Source organism: Musca domestica, unplaced genomic scaffold (genome assembly GCF_030504385.1).
Source record: "Musca domestica strain aabys unplaced genomic scaffold, Musca_domestica.polishedcontigs.V.1.1 32, whole genome shotgun sequence".
Classification (NCBI taxonomy): domain Eukaryota; kingdom Metazoa; phylum Arthropoda; class Insecta; order Diptera; family Muscidae; genus Musca; species Musca domestica.
Window position 1 is genome coordinate 9,591,565 of NW_026712311.1, and position 14,310 is coordinate 9,605,874.

The following is a 14,310-nucleotide window of genomic DNA, read 5'->3' on the forward strand; positions in this document are numbered from 1 at the left end:
TATGTTCTCACAAATATTTAATGTTTATCGAACAGGTTTTTTTGTTGTTGTCGTTTCTTGTTGTTGCTTTGTGAAATGACTTTTCATCCGGTTTCCTTTTTCCGCTGAATATTTCATGGATGCTTTGGTATGTTCCAACAAAACGTTGTTGTTGCTGCTGTTGTATTTTGTTTGCCACGACAACAAAACACAACTCGCATAAAGTCAGTTGGTTTGCGAATCCTTTATTGTTACAATTTATTTAAACGCTTATAAATTTATTTACCCAATGTTCCAACACAACAACAACAACTTGAGTTTGACAGCATATCTCTGTCACATAATAAACAACAACGACGAGTTTGGGAACGATGTTGGAATGCTATCATGCCGCTACTCAGCAGCAGCTCAAGGTATTGGAGAGTAGAAAAAAATACTTGTATCTTTTTGGCAAGAAAAAAATTGCAAAAAAACGTTTCGTTCTCATGACAAAAACTTGACAACAAAAGTGACACAAAAAAGCCAAAAAAAAAAAACGGAACATAACCTCCACCTTTGGTGACAATTTCCATGACGAGTTTTCAATATACAAAATTGAAATCGTAACTCTCAGTAGCAAAAAAACGACATATTTTCGGCGTAAAATGTCAAAGTATGGCCAGACAATTTGTTACATAAATTCCACCGAAAAAATACCTGGGAAAAGAAATCATAAAATATTTTCAACTCCCAAGAAAAATGTCAGTTTGTCAATCTCTTCTTACTTGAGTGCATCCAATTATTTATTACATAATGTAACAGAAATTCACGTTTTTTGATTGAATTCTCATGAATTTTTTTAGATTAAATTGTTAATAAGAAATTTCCAAAGCGAGACCTTTGATAATTGATATTTGATAATTAGAGGTTTTTGTAATAAATACAATTTTAATTTATTTGTAGAATATTTTCATTTAATAAGGATTTTATCGGGAGAAACTAACCAAAATTGAATGGGTTACCTACGTTGATTGATGATTTTTTTGAAAGAAAATTTCCAAACCATTGGTGTTGCGCTGGCAAAAAATGGACACATTAATTTTAATAATCAAAATATTTCTACAATCTTTGGTGGACGAGGATTAAGACTTTGCTTTAGCATTAGTGAGATGTATAACCCCTTGAGGAGGAAGTACGTAAGAAAATGAAAATGAGAAATTTTCAATTTCTATAAATTTCCTTGAAATTATTTGGCAGAATCAAAAAAACTCTAAATTGTCTTCGAAAATCGTTTTAGCGCCCAGTGTTATATATTTCCAAAATTGGGACTAAAGAGGTTAAAAAGTATCAGTCGGTTTTGTCGAAAGATGTATACCCTCAGCCAATGTTATTATCCATTATTGTATCGTATCGGACCTAAATAAATATAAAATAAATATAGCGACGTCCCAGGTTTGGACTATACCAACTTCTTCTTTCCCTTTATTTGAGGTATGTGATAATTTGTAGTGTATAAAAATGTGCGTGAGGTTCCACATATAGTCGACCGAAGTGTTCCATTTTCATACTTCATCTAATACGAATAAAAATATTGCTACGGGCTAAATTACAATCGAAAATTGAACAGTTATATCCAATTTAATGCGAAATCATAAATTTCATATTCATCTCAGGTTTCTAGTTGAGACACATATTTAGATATAGCAAGTTGTAAAGAATCGCTGACTTGTTTGAACATTGTGACCCTTTGTGGGTGAGGTGGTACCAGAAGGGGTTCGCAGCTATATATCATCTTCACAATAGATCTTGTGTTAGTAAAAATATTGGAATGTGTGAAATTTTGAAGAGAGTTGGATGCTTATTTCGTTTTCTTTGAGTATTTTGTTTTACAAAATATTGAACGCTATGTGGAGTAAATACTAGAAGAATTTGTTCGATCTATATATCTATACCATATTTACAACAGCTCTTGTGTTGATAGAATATTGATAGGTGCCAAGTCTGAGTGGAATTGCATGTTAATTTCGAGTTTTATGGGCTTTAAGGATATTTAAAATGTTGACCCTTTATGGGAGAGGTACCAGAAGGAGTGCACCGCTATGTCCAATCTTCACAGCAAACCTTGTGCTGGTAGAAATAATGGAATGTGTGAAATATGAAGAGAACTGGATGCTTATTATTAAAAACTTCAATGCTTTTGGGGATGTACAAGAAGGAATGGTACATCTAACATCTTTATAACAGATCTTGTGTTGATAGAAATATTGAGATGTGCCAAGTCTGAAAGGAATGGGATGTCAATTTTACGTTGTAGGCGTAACATATGCAAAATGTTGATCCTTTGTGGGGGAGATACCAGAAGGACCACTAGACCGATATATTCCAACTTAACGCCAAACCTTGGGTTTATAAAAATATAGGATTGTGTGAAATTTGAAGACAATCGTACTCTTATCACACTTTATAATCATCATTTTGACACTTTGTGGGGGAGGTACTTAATGGAGTGGACAATATTATCCATTTGCGCACCTGACCTAGCACTGATGAAAATATTAGAATTTGCAAAGTTGAGGCAAAATCGGATTATACTTATACTATAAGTATTCAAAATTTTGACCCATTGTGGGGGAGATACCAGAAGGAATGCTCCGACCTACCGGACCTTGAATTGTTAGATATTTTAAGTCAATTCTACTCTTATTTCACATTTTATAAGCGTTGAGATTATTCAAAATGTCTATTCTTTGTGAGGGAGATACTAGAAGGATTCGGTCTATATTGTCCCTTTTTGCACCTAACCTAGAATATATACAAATATTAGGATTTGCAAAGTTTGATCAAAATCGGATGATCCTTCCTTGTTTTGTGAGGTTAATTATTTTCGATGAAAATTTTGACCTTTTGTGGGGGAGGTACCAGAAGGTGTGGACCAATATTGCCCATCTCCGAACTCGGTCTAAGTTTGATGATAATATTACTATTTCCAAGTTTGGGCCAAATCGGATACTCCCTTGGAGAGTTATCGTGCGCTCCAGACAGACAGAAGGACGGTTATCGCTAGATCGACTCCAAATGTCCTGAAACGAATCTGGTCCAAAGAGATCTAGGGTCTAAAACCGTTATTTTGATGATGCACATTTTGGCTTCACTCTAGCCATGTGGCTGAACAATATATAAACACAAAATATTGCAAAATTGGAGAACTTGCTGTGAGTCACTCTAGGTTTCAAATGAAATCAAAATTATAAAAAAATATGAAATAAATAAAGAAACTTATTACTATCCAATTACCTTCACCCTAAATCTATTTCTATGTCATTTGCTTATCTCTAATATAAATATATCATTTTCAGTTTCTATAAATTTCCTTTTTTTTTGGGCAGTGTAAAAAATTTCTAAATTATATTGAAAAATCATTTTGGCGCCCAACGTAATATATTTTCAAATTTAGTACCAAAATAAATTGTATATTATCCACCCTTCATCTACCTTACATACTAATAAAATTGTATATTTTTGAGAAGTCCTATTTATTTAACTGCATTTTCCCCAATTATGCATTACTAATGTAAAACACCCCATTGTAAAATGACCCCTCCAAGTATTAACTATTTTCCCCTTTTCAATCTAACATAGTTATTTTAACCTTGCAGTATATTTGTCGTAAAATTACTCAAATGTTTTATTTATTTAGTTTATTGCTGTTTAAAATAAATGTACATTTTAATATCTGTGAAAATATGTCCGAAATTGCATGTGTATAAATGTACAAAAAATAAATGAGTAAAGTACTATACAAAGTGAAATGATGTAAATAGCAATGTAAATATTTAACCTTAAACTTCTTGACCTTAATTACATTGAACAAGTGAAGATATAAACACAAAACAGACACAATCCGACAGACACGTGTATATAGAGCGAGAGAAGCAAAGTGGCAAACAAACAAAAACATATCGCACTTGTAGAAGAACAAGAATAGTTGCAGCAACACATCTGACTAAAATGAAACAAACCAAAAAAAAACTAACAAAAAACAGAATAGCAAAACACGGCACAAAAACACACACTCATACAAATGCATCTGAAACACAAACAGTAATAAAACAAAAGAAAAAAAACCCATCAAGCAAAAAAGCAAAACTAATTACACACACGCAAAGCCTAACAAAGAAACAAACAAAAAAAAAACAACGGCAAACACCAAAAAACAATGTTCTCACCATGGCCAAGGAAACATTAACACAATTCCAACTAACAACACAACATTTGGTCTTACTAAAAATAGATGATTTACACACAAATGTACATATGTATGTAACACTACACTGGCCATTGCCAAAAAATTCCAACCAAGCTTGCAGCCAAACAAACACCACACAAAAGATTACTAACACAATTGGATAGTACAGCTCCACCAAAAGACGGTTACAATTGGAAAGCAAAGATGGTCAAGTTGTTTGCTTGACCCCCCACTAATACCGCAACACCACCTCCACCACCCACATCCCAGACACACCAACCCACACAAATTGCCCCAAATTTTGCCAGACAACAGAAAAATATTAATGAATCTTCTTATTCTCTTTGTTCCCTCCCCTCTTCTACTTCTAGTCGGAAAAACAGCCATAATGAGCGTAAAAGGATCACAAAACTTGGAGCAAAGAACAAGTTCAACTAAATGAATGCATCATTAGAGACAGCAAATACGTTACGACTCGTTACGCTCGAACCACAACATTTTTATTTGCAATGACAGCGCCACAGTCTTGGCTGCTCAACAACTGAGACAGAGACATTGAGCAACGAAAAAAAAAAACGGAAAACCCAAAAAAAGCTTAAAGTTGTGTTTGCCAATTGAATGAGAAAGGACAATTTTCCACAAACTTAAAAAGGCTGTGAGTGAAAAAAAAACAAACTGTGTTAATTGCTTGCAACTCAAGCCACAACTTCGAGCAAAAACACGCACCTGGCTGCTTGGAAATAAAAAAAAAAAACAACGAGAAAACACTCTCCCCACAATAATTTTCTAAAATCAAGTCAAGGCCTTGCCAAAAACGCAAATTTACAACCAACGACGTCTGCCAGCACCCATGTAAGTGTGTATGTGTGTGTGTACTTGTCTGAGTAAGATCTTAGCAGGCCGCCACTTGTTTAAGTACACTCACAACAACCAACATCACATCTGTCTGCCTGTAATACACACTACAAGGATGCACTTCCTTCAAAGGGTATGAATGGAAGAGTAGAGAATATTTTTTAACTACTGCAAAGCTTACTTTTCTAGAATAAACAGTAGCAGCAACAAAGACTACAACAACAGTAACGAACATTTTTTATAATGATGCCAACATACGCTATTAACCCTAATGCAGCAACAACCCCATCGTCGTCATCATCATTTGCTGCATAAAAGTTCGGATATGTAGACAACAGCAGCTGTTGGTTGTAACAAATTTTCTTCAAGTGGTTGAATACAACATTCCAACCCCAACAGAGAACAGCAACAGCACTAACAACAACAACATCAATTTGACTTGTAAAACGAGCCTGATACTTAACACTGAACAAAGGTTGCAAGGACAAGGTCCCGCACTCGCATAAAACAGTAAAAAAATATACAACAACCTTTCACATGTGGGTGCATTTGTCTGTGTGCAAAATTCACTTCAATTAGAAAAAAGCAACGGCACAAAAAACAGAATCCACGAAGAAAAAGAAACGAATAAACCTGCAAAGAATTTAAGGATCTCCATCACCCCCCAGCAACAACATATGCAAAAAGTCTGTCTTGTCTGACTGCCTGCTGTTTGGCACTACGTTGCAGCAATTCGAATTTGAATTCTCTCTCGAGCAGACAATCTGCCAGTCTCTACCCGCGTCTCTAGCAAATAATACACAGACGACATGCCCGAACAGGATAATTACGATGATGAGGTAAATTATTATTTAAGCACTTTTGCATTTAATCGCATAGATCACAGCCAGAGAGCGTATGTAAATTGGGTTGCTTGCTTTTTTTGTCTCTCGGCATGGAAATTAAGGTGATAATGCAATGAAAGGTGGAATGAATTATAAAACAAAGGGGGAAAAAGAAAATTCAAATTAAGTTAGGGGTCACCGTTTTTTGTTGTGTTCTAATTTAAAGGATGGTAATATCCTTAAAAATGTTAGGCAATGTTGAGGATATTTCTTCTAAGAGAACGACTGATGGTAATGGGTCGCAATACCCAGCAAAAACTTGGGAGCTTGATTATTAAAATGTAGGGTAAACAGCGGCATGAGAATAATGAGTTATTCCTAAAGACAAAAAAAGCACTGGGTGTTCTCATCCGACTACAAAATCGAAGATTGGAAGTTCTAGATTCGGCGCTGGCAAACGAAAAAAAATTCAAGAAAATACCTTTGAATTTGGTGAAATAACCCTTAGTGTTCGCAACCGTTGCGCAGTGTGTGTTTAACTACAAATCATGAGATCTCAGGCCCAATACCAGCAGAGGAGAAAGTAAAAAAGGAGGATTGTGGTAAAATAGTATGGTAGGTATTTACAATTACTAATAATTGATTCGGAAACCCATTATTTGGTAATGGAAGTTTTTGCTGCATTGTAAGTTTCGAAATTTCGTTCCTAGATCCACAATTTAGTAGACCAATTGTTCGATCCGTCCGTCTGTTCCATATAAATTGTAATAAACTTCACGCCACAATTATATACGGATCGTCACAAAATGTTGCCTGTACTCCGGATTCTAATTGAAACAGACATCTATAGTTATAGGTATTGTGATCCTTACCTATAACTGCAGATGTCTGTAAATATTGACGTAGAAAAAGCCTAGATTTTGAATAAATTTTGACGTGAAAAATATATCACAATATTTGTGCGAAAAATTATATTATTTTGTGTTTCATTGCCAATTTTTAAAAGTTGAATCTTATTTTTCGACGAAATCTGTTACGTGTATTAGACGGACTCGTGACATTTCAATTTATGTCTATCCTGTTATACCCTACACCACAAGGTGGTCAGGGTATTATATCTTTTTGCATTTGTAAGAGGTAAAAGGAAACTAGACAGACCCATATTTCCTTTTGATTTTCTGCATAGAATCACATTCTGATTCGATTTATGGACGGACATCCGTCTGCCCGTCCGCCTGTCGATGTATTTTTGTAAACAAAGTACAGGTCGCATTTATTATCCGATAATGATGAAATTTTGCGCAAGTTATTTCATTGACCCAAGAACCAACCCTACTGAAATTGGCTCCCATATATATCTTCGTCCGATCTGCCATTTATTGTGCACCAAACGAGTAATATCAGCCCAAATAGTATAGAATTTTGCATATACCACCAAATAAAGCCTGGAAATAAGTATGCCAAATTTGATCGAAGTCGGTTCAGATTTAGCTATAGCTCCCATATATGTATATTATTCATTCCCATTTGTTAGCCGTAATATGCACTTCGATAACAACGATATTCGGGGAAATATATCAAATACAGCTCAGAAATGCCTTTGCAAATTTTATCGAGATCGCTTCAGATTTTGGATATAGCTCCCATATATATCTGTACCCGATTTCAAGTTTATTTTGATGAATTATGGAGAATATCGGTTCAGACACATATGCCTCCGTCAAATTTAGTAGAAATTGATAGATGGTAGAATTTACCTCCATTTTTTATTGAATGAAAGCAAAAAATTTCGGAAATAACATCAAATTTTAGAATAAGTTTATATTTGTTCGAATTTGTCACCTTTTGCACGAATTATGGCCTTCAAATGGCCAATGAAAGCGTCACACGATGCCCAAATGTTGCTCTTCGGTATCTTGTGTCATTTCCGGGCAAGCGCTTGCTTGAGGTGATCGAGACATTGGTATTTTTAGTGCCGACCTTGCTTTCCAAAATACTACAGACACAATAGTCCAACGGATTGATATCCGGAGGTTTTGGTGGTCATTGTGTGCTGGCGGTGTAAGTTATTGCACTTTTTGGAATTTCAATGGCTTTACCCCGAGTTCATTTTTTCAATATTGGCCGGATGGAATATTGCGAAATGTTCAGTTCACGAGCCATTTTTTCGGCCACTGTGACGCGGGTTTCAATCAAGTCGTTTCTTTACTTCCTTGACGTCGAGCTACGCTACCAGGATCACGGTAACGAGCGATGGTACGAGACACAAAAGATTTATTCACATTTAAATGCTGGAGTGCTCTAACGATAGCCACTTGTGGTTTTCCAGCCAAATATAAAGAAGTCAAACTATCACGCTTGAATTCCATCACGAATAACTTTTTTTCTGGAAAATTCTCACCAAAATGCTTTTGTACGCTTGTAAACAATATAATGAGCTGTCATTGGAATAATATTAACAGCTGTCGGACGAGTGGCTTAGAAATGACAGCAGTCTGAAGTTGGTTGCAGTTTTTTCATCTCACCCTGTATATTCAAAATATTGCAGATAGATCGATAAACATTTTTAATTTTTGTTAGTTTATAATTTCCCTTTTTGGAATACCGAATATCTTCGCTATTTTTGTACTGCGCTTTGTCTGTACATTTGAACTCTGTATGTATAGCGTATACATTCCATCATAACGTATACGCAATAGTTCATTGCAATAAAAGGTCTGCATAAAAAATAGTTTTTGTCCTTGTCATTTCTCAAAGTTATGGTTCTTATTCTTAAATAAATGTTATTAGGCTTATAAAGATAACAATGTCAATAATTCTTCAATGACACTTTTATCTTGATAAATAGCATTCTATAAAACACATATTGAGGATCCAGTGGAGGAGGGGCAAAAAAACTAACAAATTCCAGTCTAACCTTGCCCGCTTTGTTAAACTTAACTTAAAATAAGTATTTCCATGCATAAGATAATAAATACGTTTGACAACACAACCCTCTCTCATAAACCAGATTCCTCTCCCCCAAACAATTTGGATTTCTTAAAACTTTATCCGAAACCAAAATAACCACAACTTGTTATTATTTATTAAAAGTGTTCTCCATTGAGCTTATTGAAACCCCAAGGACGATTTTGTTTCGCAATAATTTGTCAAGGATACTTCAGGCATTTGAGTTTCATTTTAAACAAGGCCTTAAGCCACACTGAGGTGTTAGACGATTAATTAATTCTTTCCAAAGAACTTTCGATGGAAACGCCAAAAAACAATGACAACAAAAATGTCATCTAAGAGCGTGTCATTAGGTTAATGAAGTTTTTGGCTTCGCGTTTTTTTAGCCCCGGGTAATTGTATTGCCATCATCAATATTATTTATGCCTGAGCCCCCCTGCTCCTCACGCAGGGTTTAAGTGGATAGGTGAGTGGTTGGATAGACAACAATCAGCTTAACGAATTACCGGAAGGTATGTTTTTGGCTGAAAATATAATATGGGGGAAAATTACAAATTATTCATATTTATGCACACCAAAAAAGGGAGAGGAGTGTTACGGCCACGTGGGAGTAGTTTAAGAAAATGCAAAAAAAATGTCACACGCTTAAAATGTTTCCCAGTGGAAAAACATGAAAACAAAATCACCGTAAATGACCAACAACATTTTTTATTGTCACTTTCCGTTAAAGACCACCCCAGCAACAAAATCAATTTAAGATAACGAACAGCAAGAAAAGGGAAAGAGAAAAGGTCACTATAATTTCTAATAAAATTTTGCTATCTTAGATTCAAAGAAAGCAAAACAAAATTTACATACGGACGAAACCTACAGTCTGTAGAGGTTGGGTGTCAGAATTGATGAGCTTGTTGTTGCTGCTATTCTTGGTTGTTGACGAAAGCAATTGGTTCCAACTAATAACAATAAAACAAATGTTGACAATTTTGTTCGGTTGTTTGTTTACAGCAATGTTTTTTTTTTCGTTTGCTTTTTTACATTTTATGTATATTGTTTTGGACATTAGAATAGAGAAAAGACAAAAATAGAACCGTTTTCGTCATGGCTTATCCGTAATTCGGTCACGCTAAGTTTGCAGAGGGGAAATCAATTATCCAATAGTAGAATTATTATATTAAATTATGGGGATATTCGAATAATAAACTCAGGAAATATAAGAAGAATTCGATGCCATCTAGAGTTTCCTTTAAAATAATTTTATGATTGTTCCGAAGGGTAAAAAATCCGATATAATATAGTTTGAGTCTAAAATTGATAGAAAAAACTGAAATTATAGATAAAAATTTTGACTTAAAAAAACTGAAATTGTACAAGAGCGGTATGACAAAATTTAAAAAATGTAGCTACTTTGTAGGGATTTATTGTAACTTTTGTATTTCAAAATACTATATGTTCAGCATTTTTGGTTTTGAAATGTACTTTAAAAACAACAACATCAGCTTCAATTTGACGTTTCGGGATGTTATTGGTAACTGTAACTTCTCTCAAAAAATATTCAATGTTGCCTCACTTTATGATATTAACCTCTTGTGAAGCTACCTCCGGATTCGATATTTTAAGATTTCGGCCATAATTTCGAACCAAATCAGATTTAATTTGAAAATTAGATTTTTTTATAAAGCTATATTGTTTAATTCCCATTAGACGGAACTTCAAAATTTTGGGAATTTGGGATAGTAGATGTGACGAAAGAGCAGTATGCCAAAAATTAAAAAGATAGCTGCTTTGTAGGGGTGTATTTAAACTTTTTATTTTCAAAATAAAATATGTTCGACATTTTCGTTTTTGAAATGTAGTTTAAAAACAACTAAAACCGATCTATGGCTCTACATAGTGAGTTGTGTAGCAACTTGGAAGAATATAAAACTAAAGCCTGGCTGTGGGATTTGAACCGCGGACCTCGGTGTGCAGCCAACTAGAAGTTGCCGTCTCTACGTTCAGAGCCATTAACCCGTCTTCCTAAAGCAGCACTAAAACAAGTGTATGCATTGGAAGCAATGTAGTTGTTGTGGGCAAAAAATCCATCACTACAAAAACAAAACTTTGCTGTGAAAAAGATCTGCCAATAGAACTTGAGTCGAACCTGGAGAGTTTCTAGTGTATAATTCGCATATGCTAATTTGCAATAAGTTCGAAATATATACTACTTTCCAGAGAACGGCCCTTGTAAGCCATCATCCACACCAAATATGCCTGATGAGCCGCTTAACCAACGGCGAAACGCGTCGCATAGTGGTGAGTGTGTGATAGTGTCTATCTGGCTTTCCTTTTCACTGCAAATTTCAGATCATTAAGCTCGTCTCGAAAGAGAAAACAAACACATAAATCATAAAAAACATATGACCTTCGCCTTAACAAGGCAAAACTCATAAAACTTTTCGTTTGGAAATCGGAGCTGAGTCTTTCGAATAATCCGGAGGTGCCACTTTTTTGGTTCTAAACCAAATACTGGACCTATATTGAATCTTTTTTTTCAGTTAAGGTTCACATCCTCTATATACTCGTAATTTGTTTTACAATACATACCCAGATATTGTAGATTTTTGTAGGAGGATTATTTTCTTTAAAAATGTCTTTGGGGCTTCATTCAGCGCACAATAGCCCTCGAAGGGAATTCCCATTCGGTCCAAAATTAGCACCTCCTAATATTTTGGTCAAACCTGGATCAAGCTTTGAAGATGGGTAATATCGACTTATTCCTTCCTCTTCTGATACCCTTAAAAATGTTAAAAATTAAACAAAAATATATAAGAATCAAATATCTTATGGTACGCCCATTTTCAGATTTTCAACAGTTGGACAATTTTGGCACACTCCTTCTGGTAACTTCCCACAAACTATCGAAGTTATGAACAAACATATTTCTTAAACAAGAAAAAAGGGTCAAGTGTTATGCGGGGCCACTATATGATATCCTATACAGCTATGCATATTTATTAGAACTACCCTTAACAAATAGATGGGAATACATTAGGAATTTACGTGAAGAAGATCATACCAACTATGGGAGGTATTATATCCAACTCCGAATCGATTCTCACCAAATTTGAAGGAGCCATTTGTACCTCTTGTATCAAATAACATTTCTAATGAGTGCATGTTATGACTTCCAGAAAGATATTCAAATCTGAATCTATCTCGATGAAATTTGGCAGAGTTATTTAAGAGCTGTATCTGATGTCTGGTACCAAAAGTTAGGGATTTATACACCAAATCGGATGAAACATATATATATGAGCTATAGCCATATCTTAACCGATTTTTACCAATTTTTACATTTTACTAACTTCTAGGCTGAATACGGTCGTACGTGCTGAAATCGGATAAAGATATATATGGGAGCTATTATATCTCAATTTGAGCCGATCTCGATACAACATATTGCGCACAAAAAAATTGAAATCGAACGGCACTGTATATGAGAGCTATATCCAAATCTTATCCGATTATCACTAAATTCAATGGGGTTCGTCCTTGAGCTAGACAAATGAGTTATAGAAAATTTCATCCCAATCTGCAAATAAATGCGACCTATACTTTACAGCCATAAATGGAAGGAACTATGGGTCTATTTCGATTCTTTCTGCATGTTACAAACAAATGGATTGTGGTATAGGGTATAAACATGTGATATGAATCACTGATGTTCTTCTTCGGATTTTTTTTTTAAATAATTCCGTTAACTCTACATATAGGACAAAGATGGACCATATTGGCTTACACTTCTGGTACATAACTCATAAAAATTATAAATCTCAATAAAGCAAAAAAAAGTATTCGATTGGATTAAGACGTGCACATCGCCATCCCCTCCTCTCCCACAAAGGGTTGAAATGATATAAAAGTCAAACCCTATGCTGAGGCAAACCGAACAATACTTTCAAATTTGTTTATGTAAATTCTAGCCCTTCGGAACCCTTTTGAGTAGATTTAGAGATCATCAAATAAGTACCGTTTTTTGTGCTAATTTAAAAATTCCTATATTTAAAAAAATCGGTAAAAAATATTACTTTCCATCTGAGAAAGCCCCAAGTTGAAGATAGGACTGACTTTTTCTGTCATATTTTAGCTTCTCAGTAAGCTTTTCTTAGTTATACATACCTATGAATGAATTTGGTCCTTGGGAAATTGGGAAAGAAGGCTCTCATGTTATGTATTTCTTTTTATTCATCACCCCACTTTTTAGTGTACATAAATTAATATTCGTTTAGAGAAGCTTAAGAGGCCAGGGGTGTTTTCAAAAAGACTATTAAAATTTGAGCCATTCCAGAAAAGAATTCGGCCTCAAGACCAATTGCGATAATAATTTCCAAAATAATGAGAAAATTTCATGTTTTAATCCGTATCCTTTGCCACATCCGAATCCATTATTTTTTTACTTTTCTGTTCCCAAGATTTACGTTGACTGACAAGAATACTCAATTCTCCTCTAAAAAATAAAAATACCCATGATTCACGATTATTTGTTGGCATCAAAACTTTTTTAATAGTTTTGTTTTGCTTTCCATTTGGTTCCTTTAAACAAATTGAGATGAAAGCGGATAGTAAAACAAGTTAAATAGCTTAGAAAATAATATATATTTTGCAATAGAAACTCACTTGAACTATATTACACGAACTTTGGAATGCAGAAAATAAAATATAACTTGGATCGTTTGGAGATTTCCTTATTCTCCCTTTGGAATGTTTGGAAAAAACATTTCGTATTTGTAATTTTCCTAGTTCTTTTGTGTTTCTCTTCTTTGCGTTTAAGTTTAATTTTATTTCATTATTATGAATTAGCTTTAAACATTTTAACAAGGAAGAAAATTGCTTTTGTAATTGGAAAAATTATGATAATATTGTTGTTGTTGTTGAGCTGACAACAAACATTGTATGTCCTCTGTCCTTGTGCCTTGCGATAATTTATGAAGTTATGAAGTTAATGTGGAAAATTTGCTAAAATTTTCATTACTTCTTCTATTTCGGGTAATTTGTTATAATTTTAATTTCATTAAATCTCTGACTTAATAACAAATAGTAATAATTATACGCATTATTATTTGCAATGCTAACTATGATGAATAAACATTATGGAAATTGTTTGTATGGCGTATACATTATACTAATTGAGATAGATTATGTATACGACCGCATACTCTCTTTCTCTGGGTCAAACTTAAGTTTTATTTGTTGAGTAATCTTCCTGGCAATTTCAATTGGTTTTCTGAAACAAACAAACAAAGATTAACAGTCACACCCTCCTAATTCGCATTTTCACATTTGCATATTTGATACTGATGAGGCGTTTATCATTGATCGCCCTTTCTCTGTCGGAACGTGTGAACCCTTTCAATGACACGCACAGCTCAGAATAAGTTTCAAAAATGTCAAATCCTTTGACATCAAATACTTTGCAAAGTTATCTTTTTTTTTTTTTCT

General features: G+C 34.3%; 1 protein-coding gene across 2 annotated transcripts in view; it reads left to right on the forward strand.

Annotated features, from left to right (window-relative positions):
* The window catches only part of LOC101889438 (venom dipeptidyl peptidase 4), a 106,270-nt gene that overhangs the window by 63,571 nt on the left and 28,389 nt on the right, over positions 1–14,310 (forward strand). For both annotated transcript variants that reach the window (XM_059125138.1, XM_059125139.1), the window contains exon 2: positions 4,576–5,898. In XM_059125138.1, the coding sequence (XP_058981121.1) occupies positions 5,869–5,898 (30 nt within the window). In that variant the 5' untranslated portion in view covers positions 4,576–5,868. The remainder of the gene's footprint in view (positions 1–4,575; positions 5,899–14,310) is intronic.